Source organism: Ooceraea biroi, chromosome 3, assembly GCF_003672135.1.
Source record: "Ooceraea biroi isolate clonal line C1 chromosome 3, Obir_v5.4, whole genome shotgun sequence".
Taxonomy (NCBI): domain Eukaryota; kingdom Metazoa; phylum Arthropoda; class Insecta; order Hymenoptera; family Formicidae; genus Ooceraea; species Ooceraea biroi.
In genome coordinates, this window is record NC_039508.1 from 9,352,594 (window position 1) to 9,364,685 (window position 12,092).

The 12,092-nt window shown below is 68.0% G+C and overlaps 2 protein-coding genes across 2 annotated transcripts; both read right to left on the bottom strand.

Annotated features, from left to right (window-relative positions):
• Nucleotides 1-525: 525 nt before the first annotated feature.
• On the bottom strand, nucleotides 526-1,395 carry LOC113561602. The gene has a single exon (XM_026968110.1). It carries the CDS (start codon nucleotides 1,393-1,395, stop codon nucleotides 526-528), a length of 870 nt encoding a protein of 289 aa, XP_026823911.1.
• Nucleotides 1,396-1,766: 371 nt separating this feature from the next.
• Nucleotides 1,767-4,557, bottom strand: LOC113561603. The gene is made up of 3 exons (XM_026968111.1): nucleotides 2,703-4,557; nucleotides 1,937-2,643; nucleotides 1,767-1,877 (listed from the first exon to the last, which is right to left on the bottom strand). The coding sequence occupies exons 1-3, from the start codon at nucleotides 4,555-4,557 to the stop codon at nucleotides 1,767-1,769; spliced, it is 2,673 nt and encodes an 890-aa protein (XP_026823912.1).
• Between the last annotated feature and the right edge of the window lie 7,535 nt (nucleotides 4,558-12,092).

Consider the following 12,092-nt stretch of genomic DNA (forward strand, 5'->3'; position numbering starts at 1 on the left):
CCGCCAGGCACCGCTCGAAGAGCGCCCTCACTCGCGGGGCCAGGACCTCCATCGCGAGGGCCCAGACCCGGCTGGGAATCCCGTCCGGCCCCGGGGCCTGTTGGCCCCGCAGCCGGCGCAGGATCCCCGCCCACTCCTCCGGACCGATCCCCGGTATCTCCTGGGGCCGCTCGGAGGTCATCCACTCCGGGGGTCCCGGGCACCCGCCTCCCGCCGGGAAGAGGGTGTCCAGGACCCCGCGTAGCTCCAGGGGATCCATCTCCTCCGTCTCTGGGGGCGTCCATTGCCGCAACTTGCCCATCACGAGCCGGTACGGACGCCCCCAGGGATCGCCCTCCACGGACCGGAGGAGCTCCTCCCAGGCCCTCGCCTTGGCGTCCCGATCGCCGCCCTCAGGGAGCTCCGTCTCTCCTGGAGCTCCCCGTAGCGCGCGTCCACCTCCGCCGCCGTCCCCCGGCGACGGGCGCGGGAGAAGCGGCGCCAGGCGCGCCCCGATGCGCGCCGCAGCTCCGCCAATCCCGCGCTTCACCAGTAAGTGGGCCGTCGCCGAGGCCGGCCAGCCCGGGGCATCGCAAAGTCGCACGCCTGCGTCACGATGTCCCCGAGCCAGCCGGCCTCCTCCTCCACCGTGCCCTCCGGCCTCTCCGGCCACGTGGACGCGAGCAGGGCGGCGACCAGTCTGTCGCTAGACAGCCCCTTGAGCGCCCATCTCCGCGGTCGGGGTCCGCCCGTCCCCCGTTGGCGGGGGGCGGAGCCCGAGGGCGGAGACACCACCATAGACACGTATCTATGGTCTGACAGCGTCTCCACCCCCGACAGCACCCTCCACCCCGACACCCGACGCGCGAGGGCCGGAGATGCCCAGGTCAGATCGACCACGGACTCCCCCGCCCACCGCACGCAGGTGCTGTCCGAGCCCACGTTCAACAAATGCAGGCCCAGACCCGCCGCCCAGTCCGCCAGCACCGCGCCCTTCGCGTCCGGCCGCCGGGAACCCCAGAGCGCGGACTTCGCGTTGAAGTCCCCGGCGACCAACAGCAGGCCGCGGGGGTGCTGAACTATGCACCCCCCCAGCCTGTCCAGGAACCCGTCGTACTCGGCGAGACTCAGGCTCGGGGACACGTAGACCCCGACCACGGTGATGCCTCCCCACTGCGCCGCCACGAACTCCCCCCCGACCTCCAACACTCGGAGGGGAGGGGAGCCCGCGGCGTCGCCGCGCACGATCGCGACGAGGCCCCCCCCGCCGACGGCCCAACTGGGGCTGTCCGCGGGGGGCCTGAAGGGCTCCGCCGCGATCCCCAACGCGTAACCGCGCTCCGCCAGGCTCTGGAGGAAAAGATCCTGAGCCCGGCGGGCGCGGTTGAGGTTGGCCTGGAGGACCTGGCCCGCCATTACTCCACGTCCATGGCGGGCTCCTCCAGGCCCCTCTCACCCTCTGCCTCCGCCATCTTCCTCCCCATCGTGCGGGTCACCCGTTGAGGCTTCGGCTCCTCCTTCCGCGGAGGAGCCGCCCCTCTTTTGTCCCCATCGGCAGGCGCCGGCTCCGGCGCCGCGCCCGCCGAAGGGGCCGCCTGACTGGGAGCCGGGGAGGCGACCCTTTGCGGGCGGGGAGCGGCCTCCGTCGCCCGCACCCCTCCCCGGGCCGCCGTCTCCGACCCCCTTTGCTCCCACTTTTCCCTCCCTTGGAGGGCGGAGCACAGGCCGCGCTACCCAGCCTGTGGTCCGCCCTCCTGCCGAGACCCGTGCACAGGGGGCACTTCGGGTCAGCGGCGCATCCGCGCGCCCGATGACCCGCCGCGCCACACCTGTAGCACAGGTCTCGGCGGTCCTCGCGACTGGGGCACGTCGCTTGCACGTGCCCCTTCGCCAGGCACCTATAACACATAAGCGGCCTGGGCTCCAGTACGCTTACTGGTGCCCAGGCCCAGCCTACCCTGATCCTGCCCAGGTCGGCGACCTTTCCGCCGGCCTGCGCAGGAAGCCTGATCCAAGAGGTCCCCAGGCCGTCTGGGGACCTCTGGATCGGCCCTACTTCGACGTCTCGGGGGTCGCAGCCTCCCGCGGCTGCGACCGCCCGAGACACCGACTCCTCCGTAGCCGCGTCGTCCAGTCGCCGGACGCGCAACTCCGCCTTCTTGAGGGGTCGGGTGACCCTTACACCCGACCCCTCAAAGACCTTCACCAAGCGAGAGGCCAGCTCGTCCGCCTTGGTGGCGGACTCCGGCCCCGGGATCTCGTAGATGAGGGCCCCCGTCAGGGCCCTCCTCACTCGCGGCGCGGCGATCCCCAGGGCGTCGATGTCCACGCCTTTCTGCGCCTTCTCCACGGCCCCCTTGTAGTCGCCGTCGGCTGCCGTGATGACGACGGCCGCCGTCTTTGGCGACTTAGGGGGCTTCGGCCCCTTCGCGCCGGGTCGACCGCCGGGCAGGGAGGGTTTGCCCGTCGCGGGTTTGCCCCCCCCGCTGGCCCCCCTACCTGGGGCGGGTTTGCCCGGCACGGGTTTGCCCTTACCCGCGGGGGCCGGTGGCTGGGCGGTTGGCCTCGCGGCCCTCCTGCCCACCACCGTCGACCACGGCTGCTCCTCCTCGCTGGCTGGGACTCGGATAGCCGGGCCAGCCACCGCCGAACTGGGCCGCTGCTCTGCCGGAGGGGGGTTAAGGGTGGGCGGGGCTCGCTCGCCCCACCACCCCCCTTCTTGCCTTTCTTCTTTTTCTTCGCCGTCCCGCCGTTGCCTGGCTCCTCCTGTCCTGCTTGGTGGGTCGGCTCCGCTCCCTCTCTCGCGCCGCGCCTCACCAGGGGCGCCACCGCCCCCGCGACGATCCGCGAGACCATGGTCCCCATGGAGGCCATAATTCTGGCCTCCATGGCGACCAGGGGGTCCTCCCTTTCGGCGGGAGGACCTCCCCCCTTCTGCGGGGTGGTCTCGGTCCGGAGTCCTGCCTCCGACGTCGACGGGCTCCTCGGCGGAGTCTCCAGCCTCCGCCCCCTGACGCGCAGGACGGGGGAGTCAGCCACCCGCTGGCTCTCTCCCCCTTCCCCCGCGGCGCCGCAATCCTCCGGGACGCTCGGGTTCCCGGAGGCGAACTCCCTCCATGACCTCTCGCTCTCGGTGATCGAACTCATGACCGCCAGCAGCGAGAGGTCCCGTCCAATATGATGGACCAGGACACGGCGCTCGTCCGCCCACGCTGGACAATGTTCCAGCGTGTGCTGCGCTGTGTCCTGGTCTGCGCCACAGTGGTGGCAGGGTGGCCCAAGGTCGCGCCCTATCCTGCACAGGTACTCACCGAAACAACCATGTCCGGTGAGTACCTGGTCCATCCGGAACGTGACTCCGCCCCATCCCCTGTCTAGCCACTTCGCCAGACAGGGGTGGATGGCCTCGGCTCTTCTCCGACCCGATGTGTCATTCGGATCGGAGAGTTGGCGCTGCCATGCTTGCAGCGCCATTTGCCGAGCCTGTCGCCCAAGGACCTCCTTGGCTCTCGCGGTCAGCCGAACCCCCTGATCCGTTGCCCTCCGCGCCCGCTCGTACGCATATGCGTACGCGGGCGCCAGGAGGGCAATGGGGGCCAGCCCCGCGAGAGCCGTCGCCACCCTATGGGAGACGGTCCGGTAAAGGCGAGCGACTCTGGTTGCCACCCTCCGCTCGAAGCGGCGCACCACTAACTTGGCGCGACGGGTGGCCCCGTAAAGGGCCACCGATCGGACCGCCCCCGCATAGAGGCGACGAGCCATCACTTGTGGGCCCCCGAGATTGGGTATGAGACGGCTTATGGCTGCCGCCCCACGCTCCAATTTGGGGGCCAACTCCACAAAGTGGTCCTCGAACGACCATTGGCCATCCAGTGTGAGGCCCAGATACTTTATCTTGGGCCCCACTGGGATGGGCACGTTCCCCACTATCACTTGTGCTGGAGGTGGGGCCCCACGGAGGCCGTCGTGGAAAAAGACGGCCTCGGACTTGTGGGGCGCCATCTCCAGCCCTAGGGCGCGCACAGCTCGGGCAACGCAGGCCACTCCATCCTCTGCGGTTCTCACCGCATCCCCCCATCCTGGCCCCCACGCCACTAATAGCACGTCATCGGCGTATGCAAAGCATTGGCAGCGTGGGGGCAGGGGAGCCCGCAGGATCTTGTCAAATGCAATGTCCCACACGGTCGGCCCAACTACCGACTCTTGTGGGACACCGCGCGACTGAGATCTGATGATCTCTTCGCCGCTCCGACAGGTGTACACCAGCCAACGGTCCCGGAAGTACTGCCTCGTGAAGAGCTGCCTCAGGTACGGGGACAGGACCTCCAAGGCCTGGGCCCACGCATTGCCCGGAATCCCGTCAGGTCCGGGGGCCTTATTGTTCCCTAGGCGCTTCCGGGCCCGGGCAATCTCCTCCAGGGAGACTTCGGGCACCTCGGCATCAACAAACTGCCGAGGTGCCCGAGGGCCGATGCCCTCTTCTGGTGGAATGAGGGCATCTATGACCCTCTCCCGCTCTTGGGGAGACAGGGACTCCGTAATGGGGGACGCCCACGGGCGAAGTTTGCCCGTGACCATCTTGTATGGACGCCCTCAGGGGTCCCCGTCTACTCCCCGGAGGAGTTCTTCCCAGGCCTTCTCCTTGAAGGTGGCGATCGCCCGTCTCATGGAGTCCCGCTTTTGGCGGTAAACTCCATAGGCGTCGTCTATCCTCGCGGCATTCCCTGACCGGCGATCGCGCAGGAAGCGCCTTCTGGCGTGGACGGAGGCTCGCCGTAATTCGGCGATCTCCTCCGTCCACCAGTACGCCGCCCGCCGGTTAGGAGGCCCTCCGGCTCGGGGCATGGACACGTCACACGCGTTCGTCATTATGCCCCGCAGCCAGACGGCCTCCTCCTCCACATCATCCGTGGGCCCATGTTCGGCCCACGTTGTCGCGAGGAGACTGGCGATCAGCCTGTCCCCATCCACTTTCCTTCGCTGACATCGCCGTGGTCGGCTGCCTGGGCAGCCCTGTGTGGGTGCCGTCCCTTGGGGTGGAGACAAGGTCATGGAGATGAACGCATGGTCGGACAACGTCTCCGATCCTGTCTCCACTCTCCACCCCGATACCATGCGCGCGGCTGGGGGGGAAGCGAGAGTCAAATCCACAATTGACTCCCCCCTTTGCCGCACGCAGGTACCCTCTGAGCCCGTGTTCAATATACACAGGCCCAGAGAGGCCGCCCAGTCTACCAGGGTCTCGCCCCTGGCGTCTGATCGCGGGGAACCCCAAACGCGTGACTTTGCGTTGAAGTCCCCCGCGACCAGGAGGGGGAGGGGGCCCAGCGTCCAACGCAGCCCCCACCTCCGCCAGGAATCCGCCAAAATGGGGGAGATCCCAGTTAGGCGATACATAGCAGCCAACCACGGCGATGCCAACGAATTCGACGGCCACGTATCCCCTCCCAGACTCCAGCGGGGTCATGGGAGGGGACCTGCCGCTGGGAGATCTGTGGATCGCGACGGAGCCCCCTCTATCGCTTGCCCAATTGGGATGTTCCCTGGGCATTCGATAGGGCTCCGACGCGATCCCCAGCCCGGAACCACGCTCCGACAGACTGTGGACGAACAAATCTTGCGCCTGTCGGGAGTGGTTCAGGTTTGCCTGGAGGAGGTGCTGGGTCGTTTTGTTACTCGACCATCTCGACCTCCTCCAGGGTCTCCCCGTCCTTCGGTGGAGGCGAGTTTACTCCCGCCCCTTCTCCATTTCCCATCGGTGGGGGAAGGTGCCGGGTGCTCCTCCCCGGTACTCCCCCCGCGACCACTGTCCTCGTTGGTGGGGGCTGGTTGCCTCCCTGCCTCCTCCGTGACCGCCTCTCCTGCTCCGGCAGGGAGGGGCGGTCGTGGGGGAGGCAGCGCTTTGTCAGGCACCGCCTCTTTTCCCATCGCCGCCCGTCCGCCCCTCTAGACCCGCTTTTTGCTGCGGACATAGGAGGGGCCTCCTAGGCGGTGCGCCGCCGGCCGCCCCAATCCGCACATAGGGAGCATTTGGGGGCCTTGGCGGGGCAATCACGAGCGCGGTGACCGGGTTCGCCACATCTGTAGCACCGGTCACCGCGATCTGCCTCGCTGGGGCAGCGCTGCCGGACGTGACCCACCTCCAGGCATTTGTAGCACTGGAGGGGGCGTGGTTCCCACAGCGCCACCCCCACGCGTGTCCAGCCTATCTGGACCCTGCCCAGGGCCGCCGCTTTGTTTGCAGTGGCCGCAGGGCAGGGGACCCAGACCCACCCCCATGCCATCTGGGCCCGTTTTAATGGGGCCCAGATCGATCGCTTCTGGGGGGCAGCCGCCTACTCGCGCCAAGCACTCCCTTACCTCCGTAAGGGTAAGGGAGTTCTCCAGGCCCTTTACACGCAGCTCCGCCTTTTTTATGGGGCGGGCTATGGTGACTTTCATGCTCTGTAGGGCCGTTGTGATACGGCCCGACAGGGCATCCGCCTTCGATTGCGTCTCCGGGCCGGGGACCTCGACGATGGTGGCCCCCGTGATGGCCCTTTTGATGCGGACGCTCTCGATTCCGAGGTCCACCAATTTAATTGCGAACTTCATCCTCGAGAGCGCCGCCGTTATCTCCTCCTTGGGGCCGTTCAGCACGATGGGTGCCGACCCCGGAGGCTTCCGCGCCTTCGCGGGCGCCTTTGCGGGCTCCCTTACGGGCGCCTTCGCTGGGGGCTGAGGGGGGGAAGGAGTTCTCCCTTTTTTGCCCCCTCATCCCTGCAGCTGGGTCCCTGTGCACGTTGGGCGTGTTTGGGACCCACCGCCTGTGAGGGTCGGTTGGGACGCTGCACGCGCCTTCTTCCGGGCCACCTGCGCCACCTTGCGTCCGACGACCTGCGACCACGTCTCCTCCCTCTCTACCGGGGGAGGAGCCTCGTCCGGCAGCGCCGGTTGCGCAGGTCGTCGAGGGGAGGGGGTTGGGGTGCGGGGCAGGGGGATGGTCGTCCCCACCCGCTTGCCCTTCGCCGCCGTTCCCTTCCCCTTCCGGGGGGGTTTGCTCGCGTCCCGCTACCGCCAGCCACCACGGTGGCTATAGGCGGTAGAGGGCGGTAGGGCGCCATCGTTATGGGGGGTGTTCCACCCCCTTGTGGGGCTGGGCCCAGCCTCGCTGCCAAAAGTGCCTCGAGGCGCGCAAATAGGCGCTCCTCGAGGCCCGACTGTGCCTCCTGGTGTCGAGGCGCAGGCATGAGGGACTGCGTCCCCTCTGCTCGCCTCTGCACCAGGGTGGAGCAGGAGCGGGAGCGATCGCACTCCCTCTCCTGTCTCACTTCCGGTCGTCTGCCGACTGGTGTCGGCGGTCGGGGCGGGGGACGGAACTGCGCCTCGTCCGCCGCTTGCCCATCCTGTGGGGGGCAACGCTGAGCCCCCCCTCCTAGGTCTCGGAGGAGGCTCCGCAGCTCCTCCACCTGCGAACGCAGGGAGTCCACCTCCCGACGGAGGATCCTGTTCTCCTCGGATACCCCGTCGGCCTCCTTTGTCCTAAGGATAGAGAGGGCCGCCCGCACCTCTATGGAAACCTCTCGGAGGGCCTTAATGTAGCCCCCTTTGAGGTTCCCCGAAGTCGCGGCGACCCTCTCCACCACGTCCATCCTCTCCAGGATGGACGCGGCAAGGTCGGTGGAGGGGTGAAGGGTCAACGCCTCCACCCGTTCCTCCTCCACCCGCGACCTATCCAGGCGCGCTCCGCGCTCTAAAGCGCCTGGGGGAGGGAGGAGCGGAACGCCTTTTCCCGGAGCCACTCCTCCTCCTCCGCGCTGACCAAGCGGCGCTTGGCCTCCGCCCAGCTTATCAACTCCCCGGTGGTGGGGTGTCCCCGCTTCCTCTTGCCGCTGACGTGGGAGGCCTCGGAGTCGGCGTCGCTCACCAACTCCACTGTCCCCTCCGACGCGGCAAGAGAGTAGAGGGAAGGGGAGGGCGAAACCGCCCTGCTTCCCCCGCTTGGTGTCGGGGCGGGATCAGTCCCGTCCTTCTTACTTTCCTCCGGTGAGGGAACGGAAAGCCGTTCCACCTTCATGAAGGGCCCGGTTTTCGGCGCCTTGCCCCCAGCGCTTTTGCGCAGGAGCGACAGGTTGAGAGTGACGGGAGCGGAAGATGATTCCCCTGTCCCGCCCGCCCGTCCCGTCGTGTCCGCCTCCTCCTCCTTCCTAATTTTGTGAGCATCCATTTTTAGTTTTATCCCACCATCTGCAGCGGCTCCGCCGACCGGGTGTACCCATACCAGTCCCGGATAATTTCGAGACTGAGCCCCGAGTTCCCTCGGGCGGTCGGCTTATGCTACTGGCCGGGGAGATACTCAACCCGGCACTGAGCTCCAGCCCCTTACTCACCCCAGGCTGGGAGAAACTCCCAACCCAGGGCTTTCGGGGGTCCCGGGCCTCCGACAACCCGAGTACCGCTGCAGACGCCGCCACACGGGCAGCCCCACGGACGGTACGGGTCAGCGTCGCTACAACTCGGCGCGACCTTTCCCGCCGTGGGCGCCAGCATACCGTATTAGATTGGGTCGGGAGTAAGGTTTTCCTCGCAAGGACGAGGGGTTGTAGTCCCGCACTCCCGACCCCTCCCCCCTCGGGCCCCGCCACGAAATATGTCCTAGCGGCCCCGCTCCTCATCACCCAGGCTCCCCGACTCAGTCGCCTAGGACCGCGTCCAAGGGTGCAGCAACTGAGTGAGGGGTCCACACGGCCCCGTCTCCGTACCGCGTACAGTCGTAAGCCGCGTGGACAAATCCGCTCCCGTCGTATGCCGGAGCACCAGCGTGCAACGACGGGTGCGGGTGCCTTCCACCCCGGCTGAGACGTCATCCCTGCCCGACCAGGACGGAAGGCAACCCCCCACTCCTCACAGTTCACGGAGGGAGGATAGAAATCCTCCCCTGCGGTGCCGTGCCACCGGGCGTTTGAAGTCAGGGTCGCCGCATCCCCTACCGACGATTGGGACGGAAAAAGGTCCTTATCGGAGTCGCCGGGCTTCGTGCCCCCTCCGGAGGCTGTGCGCACTTGGATCATATCCCTCGCCTCAGGGCCTCCCCATGGTCCAAGGACCAATCGGTACCGCCGCAAAGGGTCATCGAGACAGGGAGCCCTCCCACCACGTCAAGGTGGCGCACACGGGAGAGCCCTGAGGGGAACCTAACCCAACCTTTTTTTTGGAGGAGGAACCCGTCATGGGCTCCCTCGCTCCCCTTGGGCGGGGCGCGAGGGGAGTGTGAGACTCTTACTCACTAAACCTACCTCCGTCTGCCAGCCCTGGCTGTATGGAGCGCGAGATCGGCCTAAAGGCACTTGGTTCGCGCCCCGCGTTGCCCGGTGTACGTCTCTAGCGCCGGTGCGCTGCCCTTTCGGGCCCTAATCCCCACCCGCGGAGTGTGACACACCACCGCTCCGCGGGGACCTCGCCTCTCTGTTGAGAGGATGTTTAAGGCGACGGCCGACACTCCCAAGTCAGCCCTCGCCACCCATCCCCGATACTTCCCGTTGGGGGTCGCGGAGTCCTCGGACCCCTCGACGATGATGGCCCGGGCAGATGCTCCGACGACCAGTCACCCGAGTGCACGGGCAAGTGTCCCGCCGGCACTCTGCTCCCAACAGGAGTCACGCGCCTGCAGCCCTACTTCAACCGAGATGAGGACCTTCCCCGTGAGTCCGGAGGGAGGTCTCTCCGACCTCCCTCCCGAGTCTCCGCCCCTGCTGCTCGCTTTCTAGCCCCGGACGCGACGAGGGGGCCGCCGGTGTCGCTACGACACCCCGCGGCCACCGCCGTCATTCGTGGCCGGGACCCCTACTTCCGACCCCAGGTCGGCGCTCGCGCTCGGCCTCCTCCTTCCGCAGCATCACCTGCTCGCACAAGGAGGAGACCGCCCTCCAGTTCCTCTCGCTCCCGACCATCTTCCTCATGACGGTCGGGAGCGAGCGGTCCTCCCCGACGACGTCCTTAAGGACACGGCGTTCCACACCCCACACCGCGCACTCGGCAAGGGTGTGGTCGCCGTGTCCCTCTCCGCCCCGCAATGGTGGCAGTGCGGCCCGCGCTCCTTCCCGATACGACACAGGAACTCCCCGAAGCATCCGTGTCCGGAGAGACCTGTGTCGTCCTGTAGGTCAACGTTCCCCATCCCCTGTCCATCCACTCTCAGAGGATGGGCTGGACGGCCCCGGCGACCCTCCGACCCGATTCGCCCGGGTCGGCGAGTCGCCGCTGCCACTTCAGTAGCACCGCCCTCCTCCCCTGGTCCCTCAGGGCCCCCTTTGCCCTGGCCGTCAGCACCACACCCCTCTCCGCAGGTCCCGCCGGCGGAGGTACGCGTTAGCGTGCCCCTTCGCCAGCAGCCCCACGGGGGGTTGCCCGCCAGGGCCAGCGCCGCCCTGTAAGAGACGGTGCGGTACGCCCTCACGACCCTCCCGGCCAGCCGCCTCTCGGCTGCCCTCACCACCTGGAGGGCCCGCCGGGAGGCCGCGAGGTCCCCCGCCCAAACCGGGAGCCCCGTACAGAGCTATCGACCGCACCGCTCCCACCAGCAAGCGACGCACTCGCGTCTCCGGGCCCCCGAGGTTCGAGAGGAGGCGATTCAGCGCGTTGGTCGCCCCCTCCAGCCTCGGGGCCAATCCACCGAAGTGTTCCCCGAAGGACCAGGTGCCATCCAGTGTGAGGCCAAGATACTTCATCTTGGTCCCGACCGGGACGCTGACCCTGCCGACCCTTATTTCGATGGTCGAAAAAGAACATCGCCTGGGTCTTCTGCGGTGCCACCTCCAGCCCGGCCTTCCTGATGGCGCGGACCACTACCGCCAACTCAGCCAGCCCGGACGCCTCCCCCCAGCTCGGACCCTCAGCCATCACGCAGGTGTCGTCGGCGTAACACCTCACGTGACAGCCGGGCGGCAGAAGGACGCGCGTGACCCGCTCGTACGCAAGTCTCCACAGGTACGGTCCCAAGACCGACCCCTGCGGGACTCCGCGATCCACCTCGCGGGTCCTGGTGCGCCCGTCCCGGTCGACCCACTCCAGCGACCTGCCCCGGAAGTACTCCAGGATCACCCTCGCGAGGTAGGGAGGGAGGAGTTGCGTGTGCATCTCCTCCACTATTACTCCCCAAGGGAGGGAGTTGAAGGCGTTCACTATGTCTAGCGACACGCCACCACAACTCCCCCCCTCGAGACAGCGGCCTCCGTGAGGGCCCTCTCGCTCAACACGGCGTCCACCGTGGAGCGGCCCTCCCGGAAGCCGAACTGTCTCTCCTCCTAACCCGGAGCACCCCCAGGGAGGTGCCGGACGAGACGGCCCGCTATCACCCGCTCGAACAGCTTGCCGATCTCGTCCAGCAAGCATATCGGCCGGAACTTGCGCACCGCCGCTACGTCTCCTCCGCCGCCCTTCGGGATGAGGACCAACTTGGCCCTCTTCCAGGCCGAGGGGAAGCGTCCCTCCGCCAGGCACCGCTCGCAGAGCGCTCACACCCTCGGGGCCAGGACGTCCATTGCGAGGGCCCAGACCTTGCTGGGAATGCCCTCCGGCCCCGGGGCCCGTTGGCCTCGCAGCCGGCGCAGGATCCCCGCCCACTCCTCCGGACCGATCCCCGGTATCTCCTGGGGCCGCTCGGAGATCATCCACTCGGGGGTCCCGGGCACCCGCCTCCCGCAGGGAAGAGGCTGTCCAGGACCCCGCGCAGCTCCAGGGGATCCATCTCTTCGGTCTCCGGGGGCGTCCATTGCCCCAACTTGCCCATTACGAGCCGGTACGGACGCCCCCAGGGATCGCCCCCCACGGACCGGAGGAGCTCCTCCCAGGCCCTCGCCTTGGCGTCCCTGATCGCCGCCCTCAGGGAGCTGCGTCTCTCCTGGAGCTCCCCGTAGCGCGCGTCCACCTCCGCCACCGTCCCCCGGCGACGGCGCGGGAGAAGCGGCGCCAGGCGCGCCCCGATGCGCGCCGCAGCTCCGCCAGCCCCGCGCTCAACCAATAGGTGGGCCGTCGCCGAGGCCGGCCGGCCCGGGGTATCGCAAAGTCGCACGCCTGCGTCACGATGTCCCCGAGCCAGCCGGCCTCCTACTTCACCGTGCCCTCGGGCTTTTCCG